Source organism: Plectropomus leopardus, chromosome 17 (genome assembly GCF_026936395.1).
Source record: "Plectropomus leopardus strain MGB_pleo_1.0 chromosome 17, ASM2693639v1, whole genome shotgun sequence".
Taxonomy (NCBI): domain Eukaryota; kingdom Metazoa; phylum Chordata; class Actinopteri; order Perciformes; family Serranidae; genus Plectropomus; species Plectropomus leopardus.
The window spans coordinates 10,469,040-10,485,796 of NC_142192.1; the positions used below are offsets into that span (position 1 = coordinate 10,469,040).

At 40.2% G+C, this 16,757-nt stretch overlaps 1 protein-coding gene across 1 annotated transcript in view; it reads left to right on the forward strand.

The window, feature by feature from the left end:
* jarid2b (jumonji and AT-rich interaction domain containing 2b) overlaps window positions 1–16,757 on the forward strand; it is a 145,851-nt gene that overhangs the window by 74,516 nt on the left and 54,578 nt on the right. Inside the window, exon 3 of the mRNA XM_042506788.2 lies at window positions 4,504–4,627. Coding sequence (XP_042362722.2) covers window positions 4,504–4,627 — 124 coding nt within the window. The remainder of the gene's footprint in view (window positions 1–4,503; window positions 4,628–16,757) is intronic.

Below are 16,757 nucleotides of genomic sequence, written 5' to 3' on the forward strand. Positions count from 1 at the left end.
AAAAATAGAAAAGAAAAGAAATTGTTGCATTTTTCAAAATTTTAACGGTTCTTGAACAAATGAAGTGAGATACTGGAATATGTTTTAATAGAGTTTGAATCTTGTATCTTTAGTTATCGTTATCAGAATCGGCCCAGGACAAAAAAATAAAACAACAACAAATCAATCGACTCCTAATCAAGAACCTAAGAAGGCACTCTCTGCCCCCATTCTGAATTTTTGTCCTTTTGGCACCTCTACTCTGCTACAGTACCTCTTATTACTGCAGCTCACACTAATAGGCTCCTCTCAGCCCTGTGATACGCCATGTTACGCTATGTACCTCTGCTCACTCCCTCCTGCTCTCTCGAGACTTAGAGGTGAACATAGTGAGGCGATGGGCTTAGTTAAGCACGCATAAATCTGATTAGAAACCCTTCAACCCCCATAGGAGCAGCCACTGGGATGGCACACTAGCATATCCCTCAGCTGCCCCATCTCAACCCAGTCTTAACCTCTGCCATACCCCAGCCTCATGTCGCAGGCCTCCGCCAGCACCAGGACCTTGAGTTAAGGGCCGCAGCCTTTGGCTCCCTGCCTGTCTGCCTCACTCACCCATCCCCAGCCCCTCTGCCTTCCCAAGACTCCCAGCTCCGGCCCTCAGATGGGCATTCATGTGCAACCAGCATATGTCAAACAGCTCTTTGGAGGAATGGGGGAAGGCGGGGGGGAGAAGGGGCGGAGGAATGGGCCTCTGCCTGTTTGTTTGTGTTCTGTGGGGACGTCATGCGTCAGTCATTCTCTGAGCACAATTAAAGTTAATGAGCTATTTCATTTTTTTGCTCCGGTGAAAGTTTCAATGGTAAAATAAACCATCCAGAAGTCATGATTATACCCTTTGCATCGTCTTGTTTGTAGTGCTTCAACTAATTATCATTTTTAACCCTTTGAAACCAGTGCAAATTTTAACAAGACAGTAACAAAGTGAAAAATAAATAAATAAATTACAAGTTACAAGAAAATTACCTACAAATAAGCCAAAGAAATAACATAGAGATTTTTTTCTGTGACATAATATAAAGTTAAAATATAAAAATATAAAATATAAAAATATAAAGTTCTGACAATTATGAATACAGAATTTAGGACATTTTCCCAATTTCTTGACAATTTTCTAATAATCCTCCTCTCTTTTTTTAAAAGGTATTTTCTCGTCACCTTTTACTTATTTCTTGCAATTTATGGGACGTTTCTTGCGATGTTGGTCTTTGTCCTTTTCCTCGTGGTTTTTGAAAGAAATCAAACCAATCTGATCACAGTTCAAAGGGTTAAAAAGTTTGCAAAAGGCATTTCAAGGCAGCACAAGAAAAGTGATGTCAGTCCAGGTTTCAAAGGGTTAATCAGCTCCTCCAAATGTATGAATACATAATTTTTCATGGTGAAAAATTCATATTTTCTTCATCTGTCTCAGTCTTTTTTTTTCATATTAAAATATATCCCTCTTGCACGTGAGGGAAAACTACGGTCCTGTAAGAGAAATTCTTGATTGATTAAAGATACGCGGATGTGAGCCTTTCGTGCAAACCATGACATTGTGAGGCTGTGATTCACCACTGGCCTATAGACTTTGCGGCTCTCCAACACCAACATAAAGCATTGCCAGCAGTGCGATGGCCTTACTCATCTCGCCGGCGCCTGTTAACTTTCTGACCGCAACGATGCGTGGCTGATGACTGTACCTCCGGTTTTCAGGTACTGACCTGCCCTGCATGTGTGAGGGAAGCCAACCGCCTGTGTGTCTATAATGAGAAAATGTGGCTCTGTGTGTGTGTGTGTGTATTCATTCAGCCCAAAGCACATTTATAAATCTCAGTTAAATCACATGTTTGAAAACTGCTTTTACCTGCTCTACAATTGCTCATCTTCATCCTGTCTCCTACGCTGTCATTTGATCTCACTACTCCCCTCCCTCGTCCCATCTTTCTCACATGACACAATGCCCGGGCTTGTTCGACAGTAGCCTCCTCGCTAACAGGATATCATTCAAGTTGCCACTTATCCTAACCCGTGCTCCACTGTCGTTATTATCTTAATTTATTTTTCTTTTGACACCCACCATTAGGAGTTTGCAGTGCAGGGTGATTGACACATCCCTCCGAAGCATCAGTCAAATGGAATTTCGCTGGGTGTTCCCTCAGCCAATGAGAAAGTGACATGCCAGTGTAAAAGTGAATGAAAGGGTTTATGACAGCGGCGTTCATGGTCAAACAATCCACTCAGAGCTTAAATGTTAAGTGAGTCATCATTTGTTTTTGCAAAATGAACGTGAATAATTTAACAACCTGCCATACCAAAGTCCAGTCGGCCATGAATGCTTGTCAAAACGGGTCAAAACGGGTAAAATGTGATGAATTACTGTCAGTGTCAAATATTTGATTGCTGCTTTGCTCGCTCGCTGATATAAATCTTCAGCTTTCAGCGCCGCAAAGTGATATTTCACCTTGTCTCCAGGTGGTTACAGTCTCCTTGGCAGCTCCTGCATTCTTCTTTTCTTTTTTTAAATAACTCTGAAAAGCTTTGAACTTCCTCTGATAAGTTTGCTCATTCACATGGCGCTGTTGAATCCGACAGGCCCGTGTGACACGTTCCAAGAATTGCAAGAACTGCCCATGAGGAAATCAAGCCTTGTGATAGCTGTTTAATTTGGTTGTCTCCCTTAATTACCATTGACTTCCACTCCTCTGTTTGACCTAATTTGAATTCTCTGTGCCTGTTGTTGCTTTTGATTTCAGAATCTGTCTGGGGGCTTATTTTGTTTGTCTGAGTTGCTTGCTAAATATTTAATTAGAGCTCTGTCAGTTGGGCTCACTAAGAACGTCAAGTCCGGCAATATCTGTTCACTTCTTTCACTGCCTCGGGCTTGTTTCTTTTTTTTTTTTCTAATTCTTTGTCAAAGGGCAGACATCACGTAAGCCAGCAGAGAAAAACAGTTGCATTTGACAAGGGAAAATATGGACAGGAAAGTGAATAAATAACTGTGTCCGTACTGTGAAACTATTATGCTGCAATAGTTGTGGCAATATGTGATGTGAAGGACTGTGTGCCAGTCAGTCAAAATCGCAGGAGAGATGTGTCACTATTTTTGCATCGCTGGCTGAGGCTTTCGGCTCAGGAGCTCAGTGTATTTATACAGTCTGGATTTCTCTCTATTTTTCTCTCTTCCTTCTGTTTTCCACGATCTGTACACTGTCAGATAAAGCACAACCACCATAATCTTATCAAAAGAAATGTTTCTACCCTGCCTTTAGCCCTCTCTACTGAATCAAATCAAAGACAAAAACAGAAGGCTTTATTAACACTGTCAGATAAAAAAAGTGTTTTTTCCCTGGAGACTCAAGCTATATTTTTTTACGCAATATTAAAAGAATACTTCACCCACCCTAATGATCATTTGTATATCAATTATTCACCCAGTGTTATGTTGAATTTATTAAGACAACTGTTTTTCTCACATGCCTAATGGCTGAACGAAGCATCCAAAAACTAAGAAAATTCTTAATGACTTTACTTAATAGAGGGCCATGTTAAACATCAGCAAAACTGTATCAAAATATGTGTTCGCAAACTCACACACAACTCATGCAATATAATCCAAGTTGTATTTATCAAGTAATATGCTCAGTACTTCCCAAACACATGCTTTAATGCTAAAACCGTAACATTCTGAATAAATTCTGCATAAATAGTCTCATGCTTGGGTGAGCAGTGCACCTGCATGGTTTATGCAAGTGTTTGAAATTTTAAGCAAAATGCATGTATTTGGAAAGAACTGAGCTTGCAGCTGGATAAATGAGACTTGGATGATACTGCACAAGTTGTGTGACCATTTGTAAACAGATGTTCTGATATAGTTTACTGTGGATAAACATGACCCCCATGACTGTAATCGATCAAGAATGTGCAACTTTTATGGGCTCTTAATTCAACATGAAGAGGTGAGAAAAAAGGTTTCCTCGTGAATTCAGTGCAACAGGGGGTCAGGTCTTATATTGTAAAAAGACAGATTTCCATGTCGCTTTTTTTTTTAACCAGGTATATTTGCAAAATAAATACTCAATTCAAAATGTCAAAAGCTCAATAGACTGAGAAGTCCATACTCAGAATTTGTGCCTTTAAACGAGCTGTAAGGACTTCCATAAAGTTGTGATGTCACAACTATACTATATATAGGTAGAAACTGCAGCTGCAGTCTTTACAGTCATTTCCCATCTGCAAGACGCCAAGAGGGCAGATGTGGAATCAGAAATGCTTGCCAATCAAAGCAGACGATCCTTTTTTTTTTTTTTGGAGGGGTGCTAAAAGAAACAGGCACTAAAACAGAGCGTTTCAGACAAAGGGTGAATACAGGTAAACTCGGGTAGACAGTGAGAAAAATGTGTGTTTTTTGAAAATTAATTCATAGAAAAATTAACTCACAAAAAAAAGAATATTTGCTGCTAACCCCTTCGATGCCTCTCTCCTCAGGTTCTTTATCCAATGGGCAGCTGAATGGCTCGGGGTCAAAGGGTAGCCACAAAGAAGATGGATCCTTGCGCTCTCAGGGCCATGGGAGCCGCGAGTACTGCGAGGACGGCCCTGCAAAGAAGAGGTGAGACAGCATGTGCGGTTTATGTGTGTAAGGTTCCTAATCCTGTTTGTGAGTCACTGGGTCATTAAAGAGCTTTACAGAGCCCTGAATCTTGTATTGTTGTGGACTTGCTAGGCTGTCGGTGCCTCGTATACGTGATTTCATACCAACAGCTGCTGATACTTTGAGCGTGAATGTGTGAGGTTGCGAGTGTGATGAGAAACTTTGCACACATGTTACGGACTGTAAGCGCAGCTTAGTTGTGATGAATTTCCTGAGCTCTGAGGTTAAGAAGCTGCCACATGATACCAGCTGTTTTCAGGTTCTCTGTTTATCTTATTTTTTCTCATTTGTTCTCTTTCTCTCTGAGTAATTCATTCTGTGTTCCCATGTATCTTTTCTAACAGCATCCTCTGTAAAATCAATGCAGAATGTTCCAATGCTACTTTGCTCATTGCATTGATTTATATACTTAGTGTACACACTCTCTTTCTTCCTCCTCCTCCCTCACTCATAAGAGAGCTCAGAAAAATTTGGAGAAGAGAGCAAGTTGTCTATTAGTCCTGTAATAGAGGATGACAGTCAACAGAGAAGTGTAAATAGTAACACCCTTTAAAAGAGCGCCAGGGTCTTTTAATGAGCGCACCCCCCCCGTCTTTTAACGCAAATGCCATTTCAGTCTTTTATAATTAGCCACTTAAAGGAATGTTGCCATGCATTTCCAAATGAATCATTTAAAAATTGAACTTGTTGCCGAGTACAATAAGCTGTTAATTTCCGGCCGGCATAATTTATTTAAAGAAGGCATTTATATCACAAGTGAATTATTGAAATGGATTTCATCTGTGGAATAAAAAAAAGCATATTCAGAGAGATTGGTACAAAAACCCTGCTCCCTCTTAGACAAATGTTCTTGGAAAATGGAATGAAGGGTGTTTGGAAAATGTGATGCTTCGAATGCATTCGGCACGAAGCAGGTTTTGAAATCACAAGCTGGAAAATATGATTTACAAATAATCACGCTCTATAGAGTGTACATCAGATTAAAATGGCTGGTGTGTGTCTCAAAGCTCATGTTTGTTTTTTGGGTTTTTTTTGCCTCCACACACCACACACACACACACACACACTCACACATCATTCAATGCACAATTACATTGTTATATTTTCAGCAGCCACCTTTTTTTCTTACATTTTTTTTCTCAAGCAGCCGGCTACTGTAGGTGGCAGGTGTGTGTGTGTGTGTGTGGGTGTGTGTGTGTGTGTGTGTGTGTGTGTGTGTGTGTGTGTGTGTGTGTGTGTGTGTGTGTGTGTGTGTGTGTGTGTGTGTGTGTGTGTGAAAGTGTGGGTGCATGCCCGTGTGCTTGTGTGTGTTGTTTTGTTCTGCCGCTGGTCTCTCACACACACATTGACAGGGCATCAAAGCATCAGTGTAAAGCTAGGGGCGGAGTCTGAGGGGAGGGGGGCCGGACGGCAGCAGATGTCCCTCTGTAATGAGCAGCCCATACAGGCTCCATTCACTGCGTGTCAAGCACCTGCCTAAGTCCTGCTAGCTGTCATTCGATACTGTAACCTCCAAATCTGAGTTTGGTCGTTACGAGCTTTCATCTACCTGGCTTTGAAACAGAAGAGCGTGCCTCTGAAGCAGCTGATAAGCAACTTTTTCAGGAGGCTGTTTGGAAAAGTTGGTGATATAGTAGAAATCATATAGCCTTGAGCACGAAATAAAGGTAAAAGTATGATCAGCCAGATGCTGCTATGATATTATTATGAAATCTTTGGAATGGAAAGTATTACCTTTTCAATGAGGCTACAGGAAACAAAATTTAAAGAAATCTAGAAAAGTGGAAAATCTATATTTCCCCAAAAAACTCTCCCTTTGTGTAAATGTGTTTATTCAGCTATTTTTTTTAAAGTTGTCTCAAATGCAAAACACCCCATGTTCTATCTTTAATAATAATAATAATATAAATAATAATGCATTTTATTTATAGAGGGCCTTTCAAGAAACTCAAACACTTTACAGAAGTCAGAAAGATCCTAAAATAGAATACATTAAAATACATAATAAAATACACACAACATTGTAAAAAAATCTGGAAAAAATGGAACATACTTAAGATACAAATTGAAACCTAATAAAGAAAAAAGGGAAAAAAAAGTGTTAGAAAAGAAAGGACAATCATTTTCTGCAGGTAGCAGAAAACATTGAAGCCAGACATGATAAATGAGGTTGAATCATTCACTTAGTGAATAATTGTGGTGATGGCCTGACGATGAGAAAGAGAGTGAAACCACGTGACCCTCTGGCTTATATTACAGCAAAAACACTGTGCTCTCTACCAGCTGAGCAAGAAAAGCGCTGAAGGAATAATATATAACAAGGCCACTCTCATACTTTCATTCTGTCCAGCTCTGATGGCCTGTAGTGCTGTGTGTTGAGTGGAGTTCAGTTAGAGGCCAGCTTGCTCAGTGGTTTTCATTAGTTCCCTCCACGCACACACACAAACACGCATACACACAGCAGGACTGAATGAAGAAAGGCTTTCTATCTGATGCTAATGAAACACAAGCCTAGCCAGTACTTGGCAATGCCTCATGCCCTCTTAAAAAGCTTTATTTTGTGTGTGTGTTTGTGTGTGTGCGTGCTTTATGTGTGAAGGATGACTCCAGTGCCCTGGCATGGCTGCCCCGCACTGTTCCTGAACAGGCCTAACTGAGACGATGCCAGGAGCTTTTACACCTGGCACTGGCCAAAACAGAAGGGAGGAGCGGGCGGCGTAGCTGCTTCCAATTTCGAGTGAAGAAAAAGTTTCACACTGTGGAGAGAGGATGAAGGGATAGGCAGAGAGGGAGGAGCAGCAGAGAGAGGAAGGGAGGCAGAGACAGAAGGACAGGTGCGAGTGATTTTTGGCAGGAAGCGGTCGCCTTTAGAAGTCTTTGAGATCAACTCTGTGTTTGCCTTCCCATGCTCCTGAGATTGGTGGAGAGACTGGCAGCACATCCCGTCAAACACGCCAGCTCATTGTAGCCCTCTCCTACCAGCATGACCATATTCTCCAAATGGGGTTCCCCTGCCAAAAATGGGCCCTGCGCACAAACTTACATCCACAGCCCCACACAGTCTCGTTTTCACTGCCATGGTTTACTGACCTACTTATATTCCCCGCACCTCTGCTCCTCTCCCACATTTGATTTAGGTTGAAGAGTGTGTTTACCATCCGCTGAGGTGTTGTGACACGTCCCAGAACAGGCTTTTAAACGGGCTTTACCATGAAGTCGTTGCTTTGGCTAACAGAGAACGGCAGGTAGCCTTGTGTTTTGTATGGATGACTCAAACGGTTTTGCAATACTTTTGTGTTACCCCCGAAGGAAGTCTTTAGTTGAGCCATAAAACATCCTGCTGCCACTGAAGCATCTTCTCCAGTAAGCTGTCATAAAGTTGGCATTTTGTCAGCATCTTGCACAGTCATAAATTCATTCATTGGTGTTTTAATTTACTGTTGCTGCTCTCATGGGTTCAGTTTAAACATAACTCCCATGTGGTTTTCTTTTTCATGATTTATGCCTTTTTGTGGCTTGAGTTTATATACTTTGGAGAATATGTTGTAGGTATTTTGATTTTTATATGCTTTTATAGGTGAACTATGCAGGAATTGTGTGCTGCTGGTTGTGAACAATATGTGGAAATGAAAGCCAACCCCCGATTCTCTATATTTAAGTTTTTTTGTTTTTTTGTTTTTTTCAGTGTTAAACTGCTGCTGCTCTCCAGGACTGCAAACAACAATTATTTTTATTATCGACAATTCTGTCAGGTTTCTTTTCTCAAAAAATCAATTAGTTGTTTGCTCTATAAAATGTCAGAAAGTGGGGAAAGATATTGATCAATGTTTCCGAAAGCCCACGACGATGTCTTTAAATATAATGTTTAGTTCACAACGCAAAGACATTCAGTTAACTGTCAAAGAGGAGTAAAGAAACCAGAAATAATGCACATTTTAGAAGCGGAACTCAGAAAATAGTGACTTTTTTAAAACTGAAAAATACAATACTTTAAAAAAATGAATAAACCGAATATCAAATAACTTTGAGATTAATTTAAAATTTGACAGCCAAATGATGAATTGATTAGTTGTTATGGTTTGGCACCTGGTTGTTTCTGACCTTACCTGCATGCACAGGAACATCCTAAACACAGCAAAATACGAAGAAAATTAAATCAGAAAAAAAGGCATAGGGCAGATCCTTTGCAGATAAATACACCACCACGGACTTCTAGTAGGTCATAAGTGATGATTGCTTTAGTATAAGTCTGTACATTGTTTGTTAGGAAAATCTTGCAAAATATATCTTAAAAGAATATTTAAGTGGTCATTACTTTGTGGCCTATAAATATAAAAAACGCTCAAGCACTTAAACTGATGTGAGTTTTAAAATGTTGGATGGATTAAAAAAAAAAAAAAGATCAAGATGCATTTTATTTCACCTCATCTGATTAATCCTTACAAGAGGTTTTCATGGCGTTGCCCCCGGCAACTCAGCTGTTAGTTCAACTGTGTGTGAGTTTAAAACACTGAAGACTTCTGAAACACTGTAAAAGTGTGGGCACTAGAGTGTGTGTGGATCACAAGTTGAGTGGCCCTCTTAAACAGGCTTCTTAACTTCATTTCTGCATTCTCTCTCTTTCTGCGTCCCTCTTTTCTGTGTCTCTGTTTTTTTTCTCCCTCCCTCTCTTTACTGAACCCCACTTTTGGCTCTCTTTGAATCTGCTCTCTCTGTTGTCTCAGCCAAGACACACACTCACACACTCAGCTGCTGCCGCTTGTTTTGTTTCGACTTAATGAATGCCAAGTGTGTACACACAAAGAGGCGCACACACGTACACACACACATACATGCACACACGCACTTGTCTTGTCTAGCGTAACCAATGACTCTTGTCAGTAATGCATAATCACCATTTCCATTTATGAGGGATTACATGCATGTGCGCGCAGGCCTGCACTCACACACGGCAAATGTGTGTGTTAATAGAGGGCCATTATGTGTCTATTGATTTGCTTTAGATGCTATTGTGAGGGAACCTATATGTACTGCACCTAATGCTACATTTGTTCATAGTAGTTAGTGTTAGGATAGGTCCTGAAATGCACAAACATGTAGGCATCCATTGAGCTTTTAGCCAGTCAGCTAGAATGGCATCTTTGGTTTTGCAGTCAAATTGTAGCTTTTTTGTGTCTTTCAAGTAACAGGGAAATTTGGATCACCACTAAATACTTTGTCTGTGCTCATTCCAATAAAGTTTAAACTGTCTATGTCTTTGTTTTTCGGTCTCCCCCTTCCTCTGTCAGTCTGTCAGTGACTCACCCCTGCATGTCAGCGTGTCAGTCTCCAAAATCTCCTCTAAACTCTCCTCTCATTGTCGCTGCCTGGCTGCAGCTTTATGAAAGCCTTCCGCTCGGCTGAAATGGCAGGGTGAAGCGGTATTAACCATCCACCACAGTGCATAATGTCACTCATCGCACAGACTCGCTCCCATAATCACTGTCAAACACGAGTGTGAGCATTGCGATTGTAGCACAGATTAACCATGTTACAACTGGTTTGCGTGGTGCTTCGTGACAACAGAATCTAAATGGTTGACAGGATTTACTGTATACTGTTATTTTTGTATCTGGAGCAATTGGGGCTGCCACCCTAAAGCCAGAAAAGTCTTTTAATAGTGTGCGTCTTTTTTTAGCTGCAAAAAATATCTATTGTAAGCTCTTAAGATGACTCAGAATATTGTATAAGTAGAATAAAAAGATGACTCAGAATACTGTAGCAAGATATTAAAATAAGCATCTGATTTCATAAGAGGTCTGATTTTTAGATACCTCTAGATAACGAGCATAATCTTGTGTGTAAAGATATGTGTTCCAGTAAAACATATGGCTTTTAAAGGTAGCTAGAAAGCGTCAAAGGCAAGCAACGTTACGCCTCATAGTGCTGTTAAAGCCAGAGCTCAGTTGGATGTTGAGTGTGAAAAGAAAAACGGTTGAAAAGTGGAGGTCAAGGTGCTCCGCTGCAGAGCGCAGTGACCCATTGGAAGGGTCAGTCTTGTCATCTCAACCTGGGAATCTTCTGTAAATTGGAAATGCATTGGCAAGAGACTGATCAGAATCTGTGTGTGTGTGTGTGTGTGTGTGTGTGTGTGTGTGTGTGTGTGTGTGTGTGTGTGTGTGTGTGTGTGTGTGTGTAATGCTAATGCTTGTGTGTACATGTGCAGTTCAGTTTCTTTTAAATGTTTCTGCCTAAGGCTCATTTATTCTCCCTTTACATATAAATATAGATGTTCATTTTAGATTGTCACTCAGTATAGTTACACAATGTTAAAAAAAAGTCTTAATTACTGTGAATCCAACTTAAACTGGACTTGTAAAATACTTTCGAACATGCTAGTCTGACTGCAAGTCGAATTTCCTTGAAGTCGGCCCAACACACCTAGATAATGCGGTTTGGGGTTGGATAACTTTTTTTAATGTATGCAGGCATTCTGCTCACGCTCCACAGTCCCTGTGGTGGGCTTGGACCTGGATGCTGAACTGCATACATTTGTAGAAAAAAGCTGAGAAAAACAAAATAATAATAAGAAGGAACCCTGCATTTTTGGATAGATGAGGAGACTTTTTGCTGTGTCAGCTCAAAGTTTGTGGGTTTTTTTGACAGGTATGTGATGCAATAGGTCAATCGGAAGAAGGTCCACTAGCAACTAGCTGAAGGGGCACATATCGCCACCTACTGCGGCAGAGTTGGACATACTTCCGTCAATAAATTGATTCACTTCTGGTGCTTGTATACTGGGACAGTTGTCCAATTCAATGGGCCTTATTAGCTATAACCGTAGCTCAACTTAACTGTGCATGTAAACATCCTGACTGTGTCCTTTATGTTGACATAGATACAGCCAATAGATGGCACTAGAGAGCAGAGTCAGAAGTGTCTGACAATAACAAACATGGCGACAGTGAAGGAGGTCATAATAATGTACCTTTTAACGGAGGCAGCATTGTAGGACGTGGCGGTCTGTGAAATACAACCTGACATGTGAACAGAGATTTTTTTTCACTATTCATTCTTGTTCGCCAGTTTTAAAATGTCTTTGTTGCGTCTTAAAGTCATGTCGTGCTTTGCAAACATCATACAGCACTTCTTATCTTAATACCCATACTGGGCATTTAAAATGACAATGTTGTTTTTTGGGGATGTATAGTGAGTGTAGTGATAATTTTAGTGTTCCGAGTAACACTTTTTCATTCTGCTCTGCATGTAAATGTAAAGCAAAATGACAATGAAGCTGAAATAAATTAAACGCTACATTGCCCCCCACATTCTCCATCAGCACTGCTCTGTTTTGTCCGCATCTGCAAACTTTCAGAGAATGCGACAAATACGAATGAAATGAATGTGGAGTACAGACAGAAAGCTCTGTTTGTGTCTGTGTACGTATTTAACGTTAAGCATAAATGAGCCATTAGTTGTCATAATAGCTGCACCACAAGAAACCAAGATAAACTGGAAATCATGAAAATAACAGAATAATCTGCATTTTTCAAAGAAAATGAATGGTTACTATTCAGTTTACCTATGTTTCTTTTATTCGAACCGTGCTTTACTCCTCTTGTGCTTGATCTTTCGTGTGAGTCACATCCTCCTGTGTCTCCAGCCCCAAGGCCACAAGTCCACTCAAGGTCTCTGAAGGTCCACATACAGGACTTTGTCTTAATTAGCCTGATTGCTAAGCACATACAGAACCGTCTCTGAAGTTTATTGACCTAATCTGGCTTTGGTCAGTCACTCCCAGGGGTGGCCTGCAAGGTCAGAGGTCATAGGGTTTGAGTTCAGCATGTGTTGTGAGGGGGGTTGGCAAATAGCCCTGAGCAGTGGACCTTGACTGCTAACAAAGCCTACATTTAAGTGCAGTGGTTTTTCTTTTATTTCTGGCCATGAGATGGAAAAAAGAAGCACAGCAGGAAGTAGTATTTCATTCTTTGTTTCTGCCATGCAATTCACCACAAATTTAAAACCTCTGGCCGAAGATCTGCTGGTGAATTTAAGGGATTTTATAGGCATTTCGGTTAAGCGTAGCACCACTTTTGCACATTAGCATTTTTAAGGTGACAAAGGGGACAATGGCTGACTTCCACCTGACCTACTATAGCATTTATATATTCACAGAGATACAGCTAAGCTTGATCTTTTGTCAAGATGTCTTTTCTCTCCACATCTGCCTATCAGGCCATCTCCCCTCTCATCGTTTCATTGAATAAAAAAAGAGGGGGGAGGCCAAGGTTATATTTAAATATGCACACAGGCATTGCTATATCTTTTATCTCAAATGAATATTAGCCTTATTGTGACTGCTTGAAGCTTAGATCGGTCACAGCTGACCTGGGACACGCACACACACTTTTGAATAACACACACTCATTCATCTTGATGTTAACACAAAGCAGTTGAGCATTTTAACCATATGCTGACAAAATGTACAGGAAAAACTGTAGTATATACATCATTATCATGGTTATTATGTTCTGTTCCGGTGGACTACTGTATGTTTTTTTCAGTCAAATATAGCGAGCAATAAGTGGACTCCTGCGTACAAATGTGTTCTCTCAACAGCCTTGGCTCATTGACTAATGATGGGGTTTATTTGTGTTAGGTGTGCACATGATCACTGTGACTGGGGCCCACACAGAGGCTGTTTGCATTTGTGAAGGTCACAAGGTCAGTGGGTCAGTTCACGGCAGTGCCATCCCTCTCCTAAATACATGGAGACAGAAAAGCAATAAACACATTGAGTGAGGCGAGCGTTCAATTACGACTGTTTAGTTTTCCAAAGCAAAGCCTGAAATGGATGATGTGTACAAAAAAGGGTTATGCAAGCTCAAGTTGAATATATCTATGCACTTTTAACCCTTGTAGCTGCTCCCTGCAGGCTAAAGGCCTTTACATGCTGGGGGGGGGGTCAAACTGTTGTTTTTGTCATGAGTAATGTTACTTTCACACAGAAGATAAAAGTTACGCAGTGAAAAGGTGACTTTTTTGGGATGAGGTTGATATTTTTTCTTTGCTTTCATATTGTGAATAAAGGCATCAACCATCAGTTGCACCTATACTCATGAGAATTACAAAACAACAACACACATACTGTTTTTCCACACTCGGACTGGCTTGGCTTGGTTTCGTTTTACTTGGCAAGTCAGTCCAGTGCAGCAGGGATCTGGGTCGAAACTAGAAATGATAAGCGATCGATCGATTGAATTTCACATGTTCGATTAAGTTCTTAAGGACCAATTAATCGATCATTGATTATCTGACAATGCTGTCAAAATGTATCCAATATGTTGCTGTGAGCTACGATTGAGGAAAAACGCATTTGGAATTGTTTGAAATAGAAAATATTCACGTTTTTGTCAAATAATGATTAGTCAATTAAGTGATTGTTAATTTTGACAATAATTGATTAAGGAAAGTGCTTCCGATTTGCGACCCTAGTCCCAACACATGCTTGTTTCAGGCAGGCAAGAAGGTGGATTGTCAGGGGTTATCTGCGGTTGGCGAGATGTCGCCGTTACCTGTTTGGAGGTGGTTGCACGCTCTTTTGACCTTATTTCAAAGATGGTCTTTTTGTGGCATGGCTTGGTTTAGCACGGTTCAGTGTGGTTTGGCATGTCTTAACTGATAATGGAAAGAGAAATCGGCGCAGCTTGGCTTGACTCGATGCGGCCAAAAGTGGAAGTGGAAAAAGGTAAAGAGGGTCCAAACCATAACAGTGGTCTTTATAACCCCTTTAAACCTTGACAAAGGCAGACCAGATTCACTCCTTCCGTACTTATCTTTCACAATAAAAGCCCAAGACTGAAACACTGTGTAAGGAACTGAATATTAATCAGGGCATTTAATTGAAAGGAAACTTAATAAAATAACCTACATTAGCTCAGGCTATGCAACAATGCTGCTCTGAGTCAAAAGGATCGCTGTAGCAAATTCACGTCCCATCAAGCAAAACTTGTCGCATAGAATCCTTTCACTGAAGTATTGCAAGTGTTGCAAAATCACATCACTTCCTGTATGGATAATTTTAATGTGATATATTCGCAGGCAAGTATTTACAAGTTTCATGTTTATTCGTCATATCCCCGTTCTGTAAAGGTCTTAAGCATTAATATCTGTAAATTTAATAAAAAAGTTAATTTGCCATATAAAAGGTATGCAGTTAATTAACGGTTTAAAGCAGTAATAGATTAAGTTTGGTGCTATAACATATCAACCTTGGAGCTTTGTTTCTGCGGTACTCGTGCTGTAATGCTCATATTCACACATACCCGTGTCGTCAACTACATTCTGATCATTGCGCATCTACACAATTTCTTTTCACTCTTTTATGTGCTGATGGATTAGATCTGAACAGACTGCCAAACAGCACACACAGAAATAAATAGAGATAGAGACTGATCAAATGCATACACATTTTGCGAAGCGTTATCTCTGCATGTAAACATTCATACACATTTCACTTGCATGTACATAAACATGTACATGTTGCTCTGTTTTGGACAACATGGACGCACAAATGCAACAAACACACACATAAAAACAAACACACACTCATACACACTCTGACAGAGCCAGCTGCAGCGAGGTAGTCTTTTATCAGGACCATGTGGGCCATCTGGAGCCAATTAATACAGCCCCTAAGGTACAGACTCTGGATCAGTGCTCCTCTCCTCACACAATAACCTTTACCATGGGAGGGAACACAAAGTCGGACTGGAGCCCATCCTCATGCCAACATCTATGAAATCTTGTAACACACTACGGATGAGCTAAGACTACTTGATTCAGATGTGCTATATTTCTGCAAAACACTGAAAAAAAAAGTAGCCAGATTTTAGTGTATACTGGTGTGGATTACTTAAAATCATATGAACATACAATTATTCAAACATATGCTTTGTATTTTTGTCTGTTTGCTGTGTGGTTTTGCAGTCTTAACAGGTATACGTATAGTTATATGCAGAGAATAATTGTTGAGCTGTTTTAATCACTTTTTTTTTGGCCTGGCATACTTTCATACTTCCTAATCAAAGCTTGTGTTTTTTTTCTCTCTTCCTCTTTTGCTATTTGCTTTGCTTGTTGTCATTCATTTTCTAGTTGTATGTTTTGGAATGGATGCAATTAAGATACGCAATTATTTTCCAATTAATTCTGCATTTGTGGCATCGTTGGCTACGGCTTGTATCCGAAGAATTCACAGTATTAAGAGCGCTGAATGCTTTAATAGTCAGAGGCTGACACATTTGCACAAATCAACACACAGAGACTTTAAGCTCATGTTGCACTCACTGGCCTTATCCAAATATCAGGTTACAGTGGTACAGCAAAGGCCTGAAACCAAACCACACAGCAACTGCCACACATAACAGCCAACACGCCACTGTGGATGACCCTGGCACCATCTACAAGAGACACAGTGTACAGTATGTGACCTCAGGACCACAGACACACACATCTATTAATGCCCTCTCGCATTAAGTTGCTACATCATCCAGTGTCATTCAATCCACTAATTTATTAGTTCTGATGATATATTTGGAGATGTCCATATATTTCAAAGAATAAGTGTCACAATTAATTGAAATCTCAGTATCAAGCTTCATGTCTAACTTAAGAAGCAGAAACAGGCTTCATATCTGTTGTTGGTTACTTGTTTCAAGCTTGATCTCACCCATTAACATAAATGCCAAATACAAATGATTTCTCAAGCTTGAGAAATTAACACTGAGTCATCTGCTGTTAAGTCTCAACAGTGTTTATATCTCTTTGTCTGCCCCCTCTGCTGCTCTATTGCTTGTACTTATTGGACTCAATTCATCAATATTTAATATACACAAAGAATTGAAAGATGCCGAGCCAACAGCTTATTCAATAAATCAAACATGCATGGGAGACCGCTTTTTCAACAATCAGTCCGGCCTAATTGGCATTTAGAGTATTTTCCTTTGCATCCTTTGCAAGTGTTATATGCACAAATGAGTTGATATGCGGTTTAATAAATCAGCTGTTGTCAGCTCTACACACACACACATAAACACACACATATGTGCTT